Source organism: Globicephala melas, chromosome 3 (genome assembly GCF_963455315.2).
Source record: "Globicephala melas chromosome 3, mGloMel1.2, whole genome shotgun sequence".
NCBI classification, from domain to species: domain Eukaryota; kingdom Metazoa; phylum Chordata; class Mammalia; order Artiodactyla; family Delphinidae; genus Globicephala; species Globicephala melas.
Window position 1 is genome coordinate 83,132,647 of NC_083316.1, and position 14,257 is coordinate 83,146,903.

At 38.5% G+C, this 14,257-nt stretch overlaps 1 protein-coding gene across 21 annotated transcripts in view; it reads left to right on the plus strand.

Annotated features, from left to right (window-relative positions):
* The window catches only part of PAM (peptidylglycine alpha-amidating monooxygenase), a 280,433-nt gene extending 266,900 nt beyond the window's left edge, over positions 1-13,533 (plus strand). For 11 of the 21 annotated variants that reach the window (XM_060296062.2, XM_060296051.2, XM_060296052.2 and 8 more), the window contains 5 exons: positions 987-1,086; positions 3,196-3,249; positions 8,925-9,128; positions 12,001-12,057; positions 12,702-13,533. In XM_060296062.2, coding sequence (XP_060152045.1) covers positions 987-1,086; positions 3,196-3,249; positions 8,925-9,128; positions 12,001-12,057; positions 12,702-12,877 — 591 coding nt within the window. In that variant the 3' untranslated portion in view covers positions 12,878-13,533. The remainder of the gene's footprint in view (positions 1-986; positions 1,087-3,195; positions 3,250-8,924; positions 9,129-12,000; positions 12,058-12,701) is intronic. The other 10 variants (XM_060296057.2, XM_060296063.2, XM_060296058.1 and 7 more) reach the window with 5 other exon arrangements.
* The last annotated feature ends 724 nt before the right edge of the window (positions 13,534-14,257 follow it).

Below are 14,257 nucleotides of genomic sequence, written 5' to 3' on the forward strand. Positions count from 1 at the left end.
GTCTCCTGTGTCCTCATGATTGAGATGGCATGATTTGATATGGAAATATGTCATGAAGAAAGACATATTAAAACACCAGTGTATCTGAAGTAAGTACAAAAACCAGGAAATACTGAAGGGCACACTCAGTTTGTTTCCTTTGCTGACCAAAAATATTGTCAACACTGGGCTTCAGAGTAGAAAACCCGACCTTACTGCTTATTGCCTAGTATGCATTTCAGAAATAATCTGAATGTCCTGAATCTTTGAAATGATTCCTCTTATCAGTAATATAAAAGTACTTTTTAAGGAAGCTTATGATAGCTTGATGAGAATAATAACAAGAATTAAGACCTGGTCCTTTTTAGTTGTACAAATTAAAACAGGCAAATTTGACAATGACTAAAGGTAGAAGAAATATGAAGGCAAAAAATATTATTATTATTTATAAATATAAATAATTAGGTAAATAATGAACAACAACTAATCAAGAGTGTAAAAAAATAATCTGCTTGTAAATGTTCACTTCATTTTTTTTTTTTTTTTTTTTTTGCGGTACGCGGGCCTCTCACTGCTGTGGCCTCTCCCGTTGCGGAGCACAAGCTTCAGACGTGCAGGCTCAGCAGCCATGGCTCACAGGCCCAGCCGCTCTGCGGCATGTGGGATCTTCCCGGACTGGGACACGAACCCGTGTCCCCTGCATCGGCCGGACTCTCAAACACTGCACCACCAGGGAAGCCCTGTTCACTTCTTAAAAGACTTGAAAGTCAGTGAGGAGGCTGCCTCAGTGTTTCCCAGCACACAGAATTATGTCTGGCAGAGGCAGTGTCCAGTGCGTGAAGGGATGACTCTTTCTGGCCTAGAGTTGCTTTGATGGGAATCATTGTTTCTCTGGTCTGAGTAACATGCTTATGGTCTTCTTGTGTGCTGTACTGTGTTTGTCTGCCTTTTCATGAAGACCTCAAGTACAGGCTCACCACCGCACTATGTGCTTCTTGTTTTGGCAGCACTTCGACATGCCTCATGACATCACTGCGTCTGAAGACGGGACCGTGTATGTTGGAGACGCTCACACCAATACCGTGTGGAAGTTCACCTCAACTGAAAGTATGACTTTTACAGCATTATTGTCCACATTTTCCCTCAGTTTTATTGCTTAAAAACATGTCAAAAAATTTGCATGTCCGTCTCTTTTTATTGCTAGGAGTAGAGTAGGGAATCAAGGTATGACTGGCAGTTGTTAAAAGACCTGTTGGTAGTCATTTCAGGGATTAACTTTTTTAAAAGCGGAAAGAAACTTTTTTTTTTTTTCTGCTGGCAGTTATCCCCTTATTTCCACAGATATTCCACAGGAAATTCTTGATGCCTGAAGTAAGGTCTGTTACATTGAAAGCCAATGTTAATTCCAACTTAGTTCCAGAAGGAGGAGATGACTCTGGCAAAGCAGAGGGCCTGACTGAGGCATCCCTTCCCACGTGGCTCTTCAGCTCTCAGTAGCTGCTGAGCATCTTGGAAGACCAGCATCTGAGTCAGACACATATCATCCCAAACAGGAAGCCCTCTGCATTTTCCCTTTAGACTTCAGCTTGTTCAAAATACTGAACTATGTTTTCATGTAACTCCAAAAGTGTGTCTGGGGACAGAAGAGTTTCTCTATCAGGATCAGGCCAGATAGTTTGGAGACTTCTAATTGCAATTTGAGCACTATTTCTAATTCTTAAAAAGTATACTAACATAGCCACCGATACCATACTAAAAACTTAAGTTTTCTAAATTGAACAGTACCAGATGCTTAGTAAGCCACAAACCTCAATGTCCAGAGATGCTTTTAAAATATGGCAGGGTCCAAACAGTAGAAGATGAGGTTAAGGAAAAGAATTGCGGATAATAAATTTGAGGTATCAGGACCTACAAACAGTTTTAACAGTTTTACAGTTAAAACAGTTTTAAAACCTACAGCAGTTTTAAATAGAGAAATAATAAAGACTTGTGGACTTGATGAAGATAAGAAATACTACTTATAATAAGGAAAAATGCAAATTACAACAAGGAAAAAATACAAGGTATAACAAAGAAAAGTAAAATCATGAGTCCAAAAACTTTAATCATATACTGTACAGGTCTTGGAGCCCAAGTTAATTTGGTAACTGTTGTCTTCAGAATTGTCCTTTGAGTAATTTTTGCTCTTTTGTAATAAGGACCCAGTTAGGGCTGAATGTCCAGAGGTGCCCATGGACTATTCCCCTCCAGCAGTAGCTCCACATTCCCCTGCAAGTGTGCCTCTCCTACCACCTGCCTCCTCAAAGAAGAACCAGAAGGTGTAGGCAGACAGGAAAGCAAAGAGATGGATAATTCCCAATTGCATGACTGAACCCAGGCTTTTCAGAATAAAAGATGGATAAATACCTTTCAAGATGGAAAAAACTTCAGAAATCTAACTAGTATCTTCATTTTACAGATAGGAATATGATACTTGAACTCATTAAGATTCCCGTCTAAGGCTCATTATTCCACCCTAGCTGTTGGTACTAAACAGAGAGGCATATCCAAGTCACCTGGAGAAGGTTTTCAAAGCACACATGGCCAGACCCCATTCAAGATCTATAGAAAGAAGAAGAGTTATAATATGGGTATTTTGGAAAGACTTCCCAAGTTGTTTTGAAATATCCCCTGATTGAGAAGCACTACAATATAGCATTCAGCTACGAAAGAGAAAAAGCCTTCTGCGCAGTCCAGAATGCAACCAAATAATAAATCTGGGAAAAACAGTACCTTGGGAACAATAGGATTGCTATAGAAGACTAAACAAGTGTCTTGTGTATTTATGTTGTAGTATTTAACTAGTCAAATCAATCTGTCAACTAGAAGACTGATAAACATGGCAGAACTAGTAGTCAGTCTAAGATGTCCACATGAAAACAGAACTACTTGATATTTCAGAAATAATACAGAATTGTAAACTCCACATGGAAAATCTCATTTTAGATACGAAGACCTTGGAAATATTATTTCAGCTTTCCCTAGGAGGATTTCATCTAGGATTCATGGACCTGGCACCTCATTAGTGACTTGTATCAAACTCTTTTCTAATATACTAATGTACTTGATGAATTAAAGAAATATTATCTACTGAGAACAATTAATATCAAAATTAAGTTTTCAAACATTCTTTTTGGGGATTCTGATTTTCTCTCTCCTTGCTGTACTGTGTTACAGAAATGGAACATCGATCAGTTAAAAAGGCTGGCATTGAGGTCCAGGAGATCAAAGGTTGGTCAGATTCCTCTTGTGACTTTGAAACCCAAGGCTATGTGTGTTGAATTCTTTTATGGCTCTTGATTGCACTTAAATATTATCAGGCTAAAAATATAATATAATCTGGTAAATTATCGATAACTTCTACTGTGTGCTTGAGGCTTTAAACCTACATGCTGCCACTGCTTTTTCTGATAAAATGGAATAGTAATAATGAACTCAAACTCACTGATTTCAAGTGATGAAAAGTGATTGGGGATGTAAGAAATCTACAACAAGTGGGTCAGAGGCATTCAGAGAGGAAAAAAAGTTAGTCAGTCACTTTTGGAAGTTTTAACCTCAGGCAAGTAGAAAAATAACATCCAGCATGCTGGGAAAGGCCTTCTTTAATGGGCTCTAATCTTTAGAGTGAAAAATATCTTTGGAGAGTTAATAATATAGGGGCCTGAAAAGATTAGCTGCTCCCTAAGCTCCAATCTTAGTACCATTCAGCCCCCAGCATTTACTGAGGGCCATCTATGTGTAAGGCACTATAGCAATGGAACTGCCTGACTTCAAGAGACTTATAGCCTGTAAGGACTCTGTGTGTGTGTATACATACATACATGCATATTCATATATAGAAATAAGTACTACATCATTGGTATGTATTGTAAGACATGGGGGGATGGAATTTAGCTACTGGCAAAACTGCTGGGTTCATTTGGAATCCCAGTCAAATTATTTTCTCCCTTTCTTAGGATCAGTTTATATTGATACATTTTCTACTATTTTCAGGGATTTGACATTGTCGTGTAGTTAAGAACTCACTAGAGGTGTTCCTAATGTTTAAGTAGCAAAGTGATTCAATTCTTAGTTGCTTTACAAATGATTCTCCCAGATATTAAGACTTAAGCCTAGGCTTACTTGTTTTCCTTTTTCATGAAAGCAGGTGGAAAAGAGAGGAAGAGAAGCCAGAACCAAGAGGCAATTTAGGGCTTTTATATAGGCAGATAAGAAAATATAGTCGGCTCCAGGTTGAAAGGGGTAAGATAATATTATAAAATAAATAAATAGCAACTGTTTGGCATTTGTAGAGATTCTACCCAGGTGACACTACTGAGTGACATTCATACTACACATATTGAAGAAGTTCCTGATCTGCTATTTTTCTGTTATTGTTATGTAAAGAGTTATCAATAAGTTCTATTCGCCCTGGAATAAAGACGTTGGAAAAGATACCGTTATTAATAAGAGCTGTCATTTATGGAGCACAAAAAATGGACTATACAGAGAATTAAGGTTAATCCTTACACCAGCCATATGTTAATTGCTATTATCCCCATTTTACATATGTGAGAAAATTGAGGGTCAGAATTACTACTAAGATATTAAATGGCAGAGCCAGAATTTAAACCAGTCTGGCACCAAAGCTGTGCTCTTAACCACTATTACTGTACTGCTGAGGAGAGGTCAATACCACCAATTCATTCACCATAAATTCTTCCAGGAACTACAGGTTGCGGATGGTTGCAGTTTACTCTGAAATCTCTGGGATTTCGAAGTGGCCTCAGACCGTTTCTATTTAAATAGATCCCACCAAAACTCTGAGACTATACTGGTTGACCTGCTGTGAACAGCCCAGCCACACTGATCTCACCCACTGGCAACATCCTCTCTCCTGCACACCACTGAGTCTGTTTGGTGGAGAAACCTCTCAGCAACTCAAATAGTCAATTTAATTGAAATACCTTGTCATGACAGTTCCATTTTAATAGTTAGGAATACCCAAACCCAAATGAACTTGTTCTAGTCCTCTTTGAATCCGTATGACTCTCATTAAACTTTTTTATAAAAGATTATTTTCTTATTACAAAAAGGAAAATAATTCATTCTGGATCTCCATGAGTTTGTCTTTTATCAAAATCTGGAAGCTTAATTTAAACCACCTCTTACAAAGAGAGGGAGAAACACCATCCCAGATTTAACAGCCCTGTAGATACATGGTAATTGTAAATTTTGAAATTCGAGTAACCTTTGATGACACTCATCCCCACTGTGAAAGGTTACACAACCGATCAGTAATAGAGTTTCAGAACCAGTGTTGTGTTGTCAGGGAGTTCCAGGGATAAGAGAATTTGCGATGATAGAAACTTAGGAAAGGGATTGAAACTTTCGAATAAAGTTACTAGGGATAAAATAGATATGCCAATATCCCACCAAAAGCATAGCCCTTCACCCCTTCCCCACCTCCACCGTACAAGATGATGATGGCAAATCAGACTTAAGAAAATACAAATAAATTCTCTGTTTTTAGCAGTTAGCATCTTAGACCTTATGGAGAGCAACACATTGTAGGGGAAGCACATTGCATTTAACAAACAAACCAAAAAATGAGTACAGGAATACTCGTTTTATTGCAGTTTGTAGATACACACTTTGTGTGTTTTACAAATGGAAGGTTTATGGCAGCCCTGCATTGAGCAAGTCTGTCGGCGCCGTTTTCCAGCAGCATTTGCTCACTTCATGTCTCTGTGTCACATTTTGGAAATTCCTGAAATATTTCAAACTTTTTCAATATTATTTGTTATGGTGATCTGTGATCACCATCTTTGATGATACTACTATGAACTCGCTGAAGGCTCAGATAATGGTTAGCATTTTTAGCAAGAAACTATTTTTTAATTAAAGTATATACATTGTTTTTTTAAGACAATGCTGTTGCACCCTTAATAGACCACAGTATAGTGTAAAGATAACTTTTATATGCACTGGCGAACAAAAACATTTATGTGACTCGCTTAATTGCAATATTTGCTTTATTGAGTTGGTCCAGAACTGAACCCGCAATAGCTCCAAAGTATGCCTGTAATCTCATTGGTGCTATATGTACTTTTCATGTCTTCTAACATGCTACTTGCCAGTATGCCGTCTACAACCTTCAGCCTTCAGTTCCATCTGTGATGGACTGGGTCATAATTGCTATGTTGCTGTATTAAGAATGTCTGTCCTTTCCTGTCCCGGTTACTCTAGGTGGTCTCTGGGCTTCTCTCTTTCTGTCAAGGGGGGAGAGACATGCACGTTCTTGTGTGTGTGAGCTCACACAGGAGTGCACCTAGCCTCCCTTTCTAAATGCATTGCTTTAAAGAAGAAGGAAAAAACTTCCTATACATCAGCTTTCAAAATTCTTTTTATTTCCAAGTATCTCTAGAGATTCCAAGAAAGCTTGTTTGAAGACATATTTTGTTGCAGATTGAGTACATCTGGCCTCTTATATAGGAGAATGTCACAATGTCACATGGGGTACCCCCACCTTCCAGAAGCCCCAGGTCCTGGCTAATCTTAGAGCTTCTCCATTCCATCTTCATCAGGGATGCTCTAAATTACTGGGGGTTTTAATTAAAGAATTTAGGATAAAGAGTAAAAGTGACAGAATTTAGATTGTTCTTTACACTTTGAATGGAATTCTTAGTCTCTTAAGTGATAATGATTTTTTAGGCTTTTTACTCCACTTATAACGGCTTCTAAGAAGAGCAGCAATTTTTTCTTTTATATTGGGAAATTAAAATTTTTTATCCTCTTTCTTTAAAATGTAGAGCATCTTTTAAAATCTAAACATACTTCAGCTGGTTCCAGAAGTTAGAAAGTTCAACTATTTTTAGTAGATGGCACTCAGCGTACAGAAAGGATGTGGAAATCAAGAATTTCTAAAGTGCAGTGCAGTGTGCATATCTTAGCAAGTTCATTACCTCATTCTCAGCACAGTTACTGTGAATGGTAAAATGATTCTGTTAGTCTGTCACCTACTTCATAGTTCTTCTTTCCTTTTATTGGAGCCCGATCCTAGCTCTGCCTTATCGATGAAACTAGATATGAACTGGTACAGCCAATGTCTTAGGTGTAGGTAAACCACTGAATGACAGGTAGGAAGTGCTATGTAATTACTCTGATTATAGTCACTTTCAAATAGAAATAAACCCTTCTTCCAAGGCAACAAGTTCTTGACTACCAATCTATATCTTTGGCCTGTATTTTTTAATCCTATCATCTCTTTATTGTTATTTTTTGCTTAAATATAGAACAGGCTTAAATATAGAACAGTTTGTATACCTTTTCTACAACAGTGAAGAAAAAGACAAAACAGCTAGTGGTCAGGAAGAGTAAGAATCACATTCATATTCCTCTTGGAAACTGAGACTTAAAAGATTAAATTTGAACCATTTAGATCTATGAACCAATCCCCTTCCTTCTTTCCCACTGAAGCTTCAAGACCCACTTCAGTGGATAAAGGAAGGGAAATAATGGTCTCCCCTTAATCACAGTACAGGGAAGGAAATGAAGACTGTGAGGCCATCTGTAAAATGCTGGTAATAATAGTGCCCACTCATAGGCTTGGTGTGATGATTAAATGAGAACAATGCCTGAAACAGAGTACGTGCTTGATAGATTTAACTGAGACTGGGAAGGAGGCTGGCTCAGAACATTGAGGCAAAAACCTGGGACCTCCCAATTGTGTGTATCATAAATTGTGTTTACAATGCCTTAAGCAATTTAAGAAATGCTTCCTTGGAGAAGTGTCCAGCAAGCTACTAAGCTGTGTCCATACATATTAAATATGAACCAAAGATTTTCCTGATCATGTTAAACCACTTATCCCTGCCATTTTGTCAAAATTTCCATGAGGCCATATGGTGCACTCTGTATCATAGGGCAGAGGGCACACCAAGAAGTTGAAGTTCAGAAACCTTGTGAGCCTTTTGGCAAACATGGTTGTGACTTCCAGCCTTCACACACAGGGTTCTTGTACAAACACATATATGTACTTCTTGGGGGCAAGAATGCCTCAAGGTTCAACCTCATTTTCAAGTCAGTAGTTATTAAGATTCCTGCAGCTGCTTATATGGTTTTATTGTATCAATTTCCCAAGCAGTACTTAGGCCTGATATCTACCCAGTATCTGCCAGTATCACAGAATAGTTGTGTAAGTTATTTTCATCAACAACAAATGGACATACAGTGCATCTGTGTGCACTTACAACTTGCTGGGAATGGTAGAAAAGAACCTGGAAAGGACACAGTTCCTTTTTCCATTTCTTAATTCTAGAATTAATATGTGCAACTATGCATGTGAGGTACTAATAATTCATTGAACATGAAAGAGGTTCATAAACTGAAGACACAAGGAAACAAATACTAAGCACCTTTTCTATGATAAACATTTATCCTCAATAATTTCATGAAGGAGGTTGTTATCATCATTACAGTTATACAGAGGAGGTTTCCAAGGCCCAGATCACTTAAGTAACTTGCCCAAAGTTACACACGCTGACTATGTAAGAGAACTGGGATTTGAGCCCAGATTCATCTGACTCCACCGTGCATGCCAGTTCTGTCCCCTACACCATGCTGCCTGTCCATTTTAACTTTGAAAAAATGCAAAAGTAGGATATATCTTTTGTGGAATTATAGTTAAAGAGGGAACAAAGAGCAGAACCAAAGAAACCCAATTTAAAGGGGAAAAATCATGCACTGGGAATTTGCTAGTCACAATTGCCAGTTCGGTAGATGCAGATATTGAAATATGAACCCCACATGCATTGAGCTCAACAGGTTCTTCATGAGCAGCTGTTAATTTGACTGGGTAGGGGCGGGTGGGAGGGTTTTGGAGTTTTTGAGTTAGTTGAATATTGTAAACTCTTCTTTCCCTGAAGAATCCGAGGCAGTTGTTGAAACCAAAATGGAGAACAAACCCGCCTCCTCAGAATTGCAGAAGATGCAGGAGAAACAGAAACTGATCAAAGAGCCAGGCTCGGGAGTGCCCGTGATTCTCATTACAACCCTTCTGGTTATTCCGGTGGTTGTCCTGCTGGCCATTGCCTTATTTATTCGGTGGAAAAAATCAAGGGCCTTTGGAGGCAAGTAAAATGAGCCCCTTGAACTTGGAACCTGACCTTCGAAAGAATGTTTGGCCTGATTATCCTCAAAGTTTGGTTGTGATGTTTTTCAGTGTTGTTGTTTTTTTTCTTGTGTTCTCTACCTTTTTCAACATTGTCTATGTTCCAAATATTGTCTATAGTTAGTATCACAGTGGAAATATATATCTGGAGCTTCAAAATTTGGATAGATTAAAATATAACCTTTATTATTGCCTTTTAGCGTTGGCTTAAACCCATTTAATGTCTCCATATGAAACTGCGTAGATGAGTAGAGTCAGTATAAATTAGCTGAAGGGTCAGGAAGGAGGAGATCCCTTCTGTTAGAAACAGGCCCAGTCCTCAAAATGCCTGGGTCAATTTTTTAGAAGTAGTATTTTTCCCTAGTCCTGGCTCTAGCTCCTAGCTACATGACCTTGGGCAAGTTACTTAATCTCTCTAAGCCACTTCATCTATAAAGTGGGGATAAAATACTCACAAGGTTGTGTAACGATTAAATGAAATAATGTACATAAAGCATTTATCACAGTACCTGACACTTAGTAAGTGCTCAATTAATACCACCAATAATTATTAGGAATAATCATTGGTAATAAAGTAATAAATGTCATAAGAAGTCATAAAAGATACTTGTCTTAAACCTCAGCTCTCTCAGGAAACCAACTATTTCTATAAGAAACCATTTGATAGTTTTTAAATAGTCATAATTTAGGCCATCAGCCTTCCCTAACCAAACAAGGGAGGGTCCAATACTGGTGTCAGTATTTTATCAAATCATTATCATATTATAGGACCCTTTCAAGGTATCCACATAAATAAACAAATAATCCAACTTGTGATCCTCACCTGTCAGGAAGAGTCCCTTAGCTGGGTCCCCAGGTCCTAAGGCAGGAGGTTACAGCTATGCTTGGGAAGGCGTCCATGGACCAGGGTGGAAGGAAGCATTTGATCAAGAAACAGCGCATCTGATCGTATTTCAGGCCAAGGCAACCATGGCAGGGATTCAGTGCCCATGGCAAAGCCCTGACACAGAAACAAAACCAGAGGATTTAATTTAATAATTTGTGAAAGGGAATTTTTCTAGGACTTTCTTTTGCTTTTCATCTGCAATCAGTAAAGCTCTGCAAAAATATAGCTAACTCTTCCCAAAAGGGTCTGCTATGGAGCACTTGTTACGGGTATGGAACTGTGTTAAGCAGAGGCAAAGATAAGTAAATGTAGTCATTATCTTCATGGAGTTAGATGGAAACTTCAAAAGAGCAAGAATCTTGTATGTTTACTTGTTTACTGATATATCCCCAGCACAAATAACAGTTCCTGGCACTAGGGGTTTGATAATTAGTCATTGGGAAAATGACTGAATACATAAATGGAGCTCAGGGAATAGATGACACATAAAAAAGAAATGACACATAAAGGTATTAAGAGAGGGTGGTAAGTGCAGTGATAAATACACAGAGTATCAGGAACACATGGGGCCTGGGGGCAGGTAGCAGGAATGTTGGTAATCAACCCACACTGGAGGTGGAGTGGCTGGGGAGTCGAAGGTTTGGTGTCTCCTGTTTGCTGTGAGCACGCGTGGGTGGCACTGTTACCGGGATACTGAGTTTACAGGCGTGTGTTGGGAAGACAGGGACCCAGGCCGAACCATATGAAACTGCCATTGTTCAATCATGTTTTATTTAGAAAACTACAGTTTTATACGGTTAAGTCTAATACATTTAATTCTAAAATTAGATCAGCCTCTCACCTTTTTTCAACATTTGTTCCTGATAGATCTTATCCAGTCTCTGAGGGTTTTTAATAACCCTCATGAAAGGCCTTCCACTTATTCAGCACACCCTTACAGCATGTCAGCTCCACATCAGACACTGTCCTAGGCACAGGGGATGCAAAACTGACTAGGGACTGTCCCTCATCCTTATGGAAATTACAGTCTAATTTGTTGGCTTTCTAACGGTCTCATCAGATTTTTCTTGCCTATTTCTCGCCCCACCAACTCCTGCCTTTGCTCTGTCCTCGCCTGTGAGCTTTCTCCACGATGCTGCCGCCTCTCCTGGTTAGAGACTTTGAGCCTTCTTTCCCTGACCATAGCCCTTAAGGGAGTGTTGGAAGCAGGGCAATGAGTGCAGGGTGGTACGCAGCACACAGAGAAATAAGTCCATAAGGAGTTCTGCCTCCAACTAAGGAAAGAAAGTCAATTCTTCATGGAGATGAGCTGGAATTTGGGGAGCCCAAATTTTGGAATTAGGGTCACCTTGTATGGCTGAAAATACTCAGGGTTTCAGGTTTTTTGCCTTCCGTCTTACATAAAAAGGTAATGGTGTACATGGATCCAAAGCTTTCTCAAGCAGGACATGTACTGTTCTTAATAGAAAGACAAAAACCTAAGACCAATATTCCTAAAACTGTAATAAGCTTCCAAATTTTTACACATTACTGGTTTATCCTAATAAAGGTAACTAATATTTCCTGAACATTTACTGTGTGTGTACCAGGCACTGTTCTAAGCATGTCACATGCAGTATCCCATCTAAACCTTACAGAAATGTAGAGATTGTCATTGATCTCTCTTTTCTCAGAAGAGAAAACTGAGGCTCAGAGAAGTAATTTATTGAGATTGCACAGCCTGTAAGAGACACAGGCAGGAGTCAAACCCAGCTCTGGACTTTGTATACATCACAATAATATATTGCCTTTATTTTCCCTTAGAATTCTAAGAATACATACAGACAAGAGCCAGGCCTTGTTATTAATCATTCATGAATTAATTCCTTGTTTTGTGTTGAAAGTTGAGCCCATGGATTGAGGAAGGTGTCTGGGACTCATTTTGAAATATGCCATCTTTTTCTAGCAGATTCTGAACATAAACTTGAGGGAAGTTCGGGAAGAGTTCTGGGAAGACTTAGAGGTATGCCTGTGACCTTTTAGAATCCTTCACGTGTGATTCAAAGTCAACAAGTGTGTGTCTTGTAAAAAGCAGGGAGATATTTTTTATTTTCTCTCTGGAAATTAAACTCCTTGTGTGCAGCACAGCATCCCCAGAATGCAAACCATGAACCGACCGAAGTGTGTGGCTCTGGTGCAGGTTCTCCAGCTTCATTTTCCCAGCTTGCTCTTCTGTATTATCAAATTCTCTTCCCCTGCCTTTGTATCTGGCTTCATCTATCTTCACTATATTTTCTATCACTTCTGTCAGCGTGTCAGTGCATGTCTTGGTGAAGATGACCTTTTCGTAAAGTCATTGAAATGAAGAGCTGCTCAAGGGGATGCCCATTCCAGAGAGCCTGGAACAGGCAGGAGGTGAAAAGTGAATCTGAAATAATCCTGCAGAAACACATAATCCTGGGGAGCTTTGGGTTTTTTCCTTATTTATTTTAATGAATCTGTGGAATCGTATCTTTCTGACTCTGTAGGATAAGTATCTCTCTATGTCACTTCCCCCCCGCCCCGCTAATATCTACCCTTTCCCATCCCCATAAGAATTTACAAGGAAACTGAGAATCATTTGTGCAAATGTTACCTCAATCCTCTGTCATTGTTCGATTTCTGCAGGAAAGGGAAGTGGAGGCTTAAACCTCGGAAACTTCTTCGCAAGCCGGAAAGGCTATAGCCGAAAAGGCTTTGACCGCCTTAGCACGGAGGGAAGTGACCAGGAGAAAGATGATGACGGAAGTGAGTCAGAAGAGGAGTATTCAGCACCTCTGCCTGTACCCGCACCTTCCTCCTGAAAACGGGGCTTTGATTTAGGTTGATGAAATTTGCCAAGAATGCCAGATTCCTTTCCCTTTAGCACGTTTAGCGTTTTGTGTATTTAATTGTAAACCGTACTAGTCTGTGTGGGACTGTACACATTTTATTTACTTCGTTTTGATTTAGTTGGCTTCTGGTTCTAGTTGAGGAGTTTCCTAAAAGTTCATAACAGTGCCATTGTCTTTATATGAACGTAGAATAAACAGTTCTCTTCTTCCATCACACTAGTAATTTAATGATGGAAGGTTTGCTCATCTGCATTTTTGAGACTTTTCTGTAGTTTGTAAATAACCCCATTCTCTGCTTGAACACAGTATTTTCCCAATAGCACCTCCATTGCCAGTGTCTTTCTTTGGTGCCTTTCCTGTTCAGCATTCTCAGCCTGTGGCAGTAAAGAGAAACTTTGTGCTACATGACAACAAAGCTGCTAAATCTCCTTCTATTTTTTTAAAATCACTAACATTATATTGCAATGAGGGAAAGAAAAAAAAGTCTCTATTTAAATTCTTTTTTTAAATTTTCTTCCTCAGTTGGTGTGTTTCGGGGATGTCTTATTTTTAGATGGTTACACTGTTAGATCACTATTTTCAGAATCTGAATGTAATTTGTGTAATAAAGTGTTTTCAGAGCATTAGCTGTCGGAGTGTATTTTGCAGTTTTTGCATATTTGCAGGGTTTGTATACAACTTTTGTAATAATTACACAAACCACAGATATAGTGAAACCTATTCAATGTCTTCAACCAAAAGAAATGTATTAAAATTAAGATGGTATTTTATTATGTAGCTGATATAAATTAAAAACCAGCCTAAGAGTTTACATACATGTGTAAAACCAGGCTTTCTTTTAAAATTCAAAGAGGTTTTTTGCCTGTATATCAATCAGAAGGTAAATACTTTAATAAAAGGTGATCATAGCTAAGAGGAAACCTGTGTCTCAAATTACATACGCAAATTAATCCATCAGTGTAGGTTACTACTAATGGTTTTCTTTTTAAAGAATAATTTTACTCCAAATACTCATGTATTCGTAGGAATACTCATCTCTTAAGTGACTACAAATTACTTTTAAAACACCTTTTTCGTAATCAATGCAATTTAGTAAGAACCTGATAACTTTTCTTTTTATAATAATCAGACTCTAGAACCCTTTCTTCAAAATGCCTACTTGCAATTCAGGTATCTTAGTAGTAGCATGTTATAGATTTAACTGACTAATCACGAAAGCAATATAGAGTACTTTGCAAAAAAATTAAATTGTCTTCCAGCTAAGTTATTTAAAATATCTAACTTAACCTAGATGTTTTTCCCTCATAATTTACACCAAATTGAGCTAATTGAAAGATTTTTTTTTCCTTC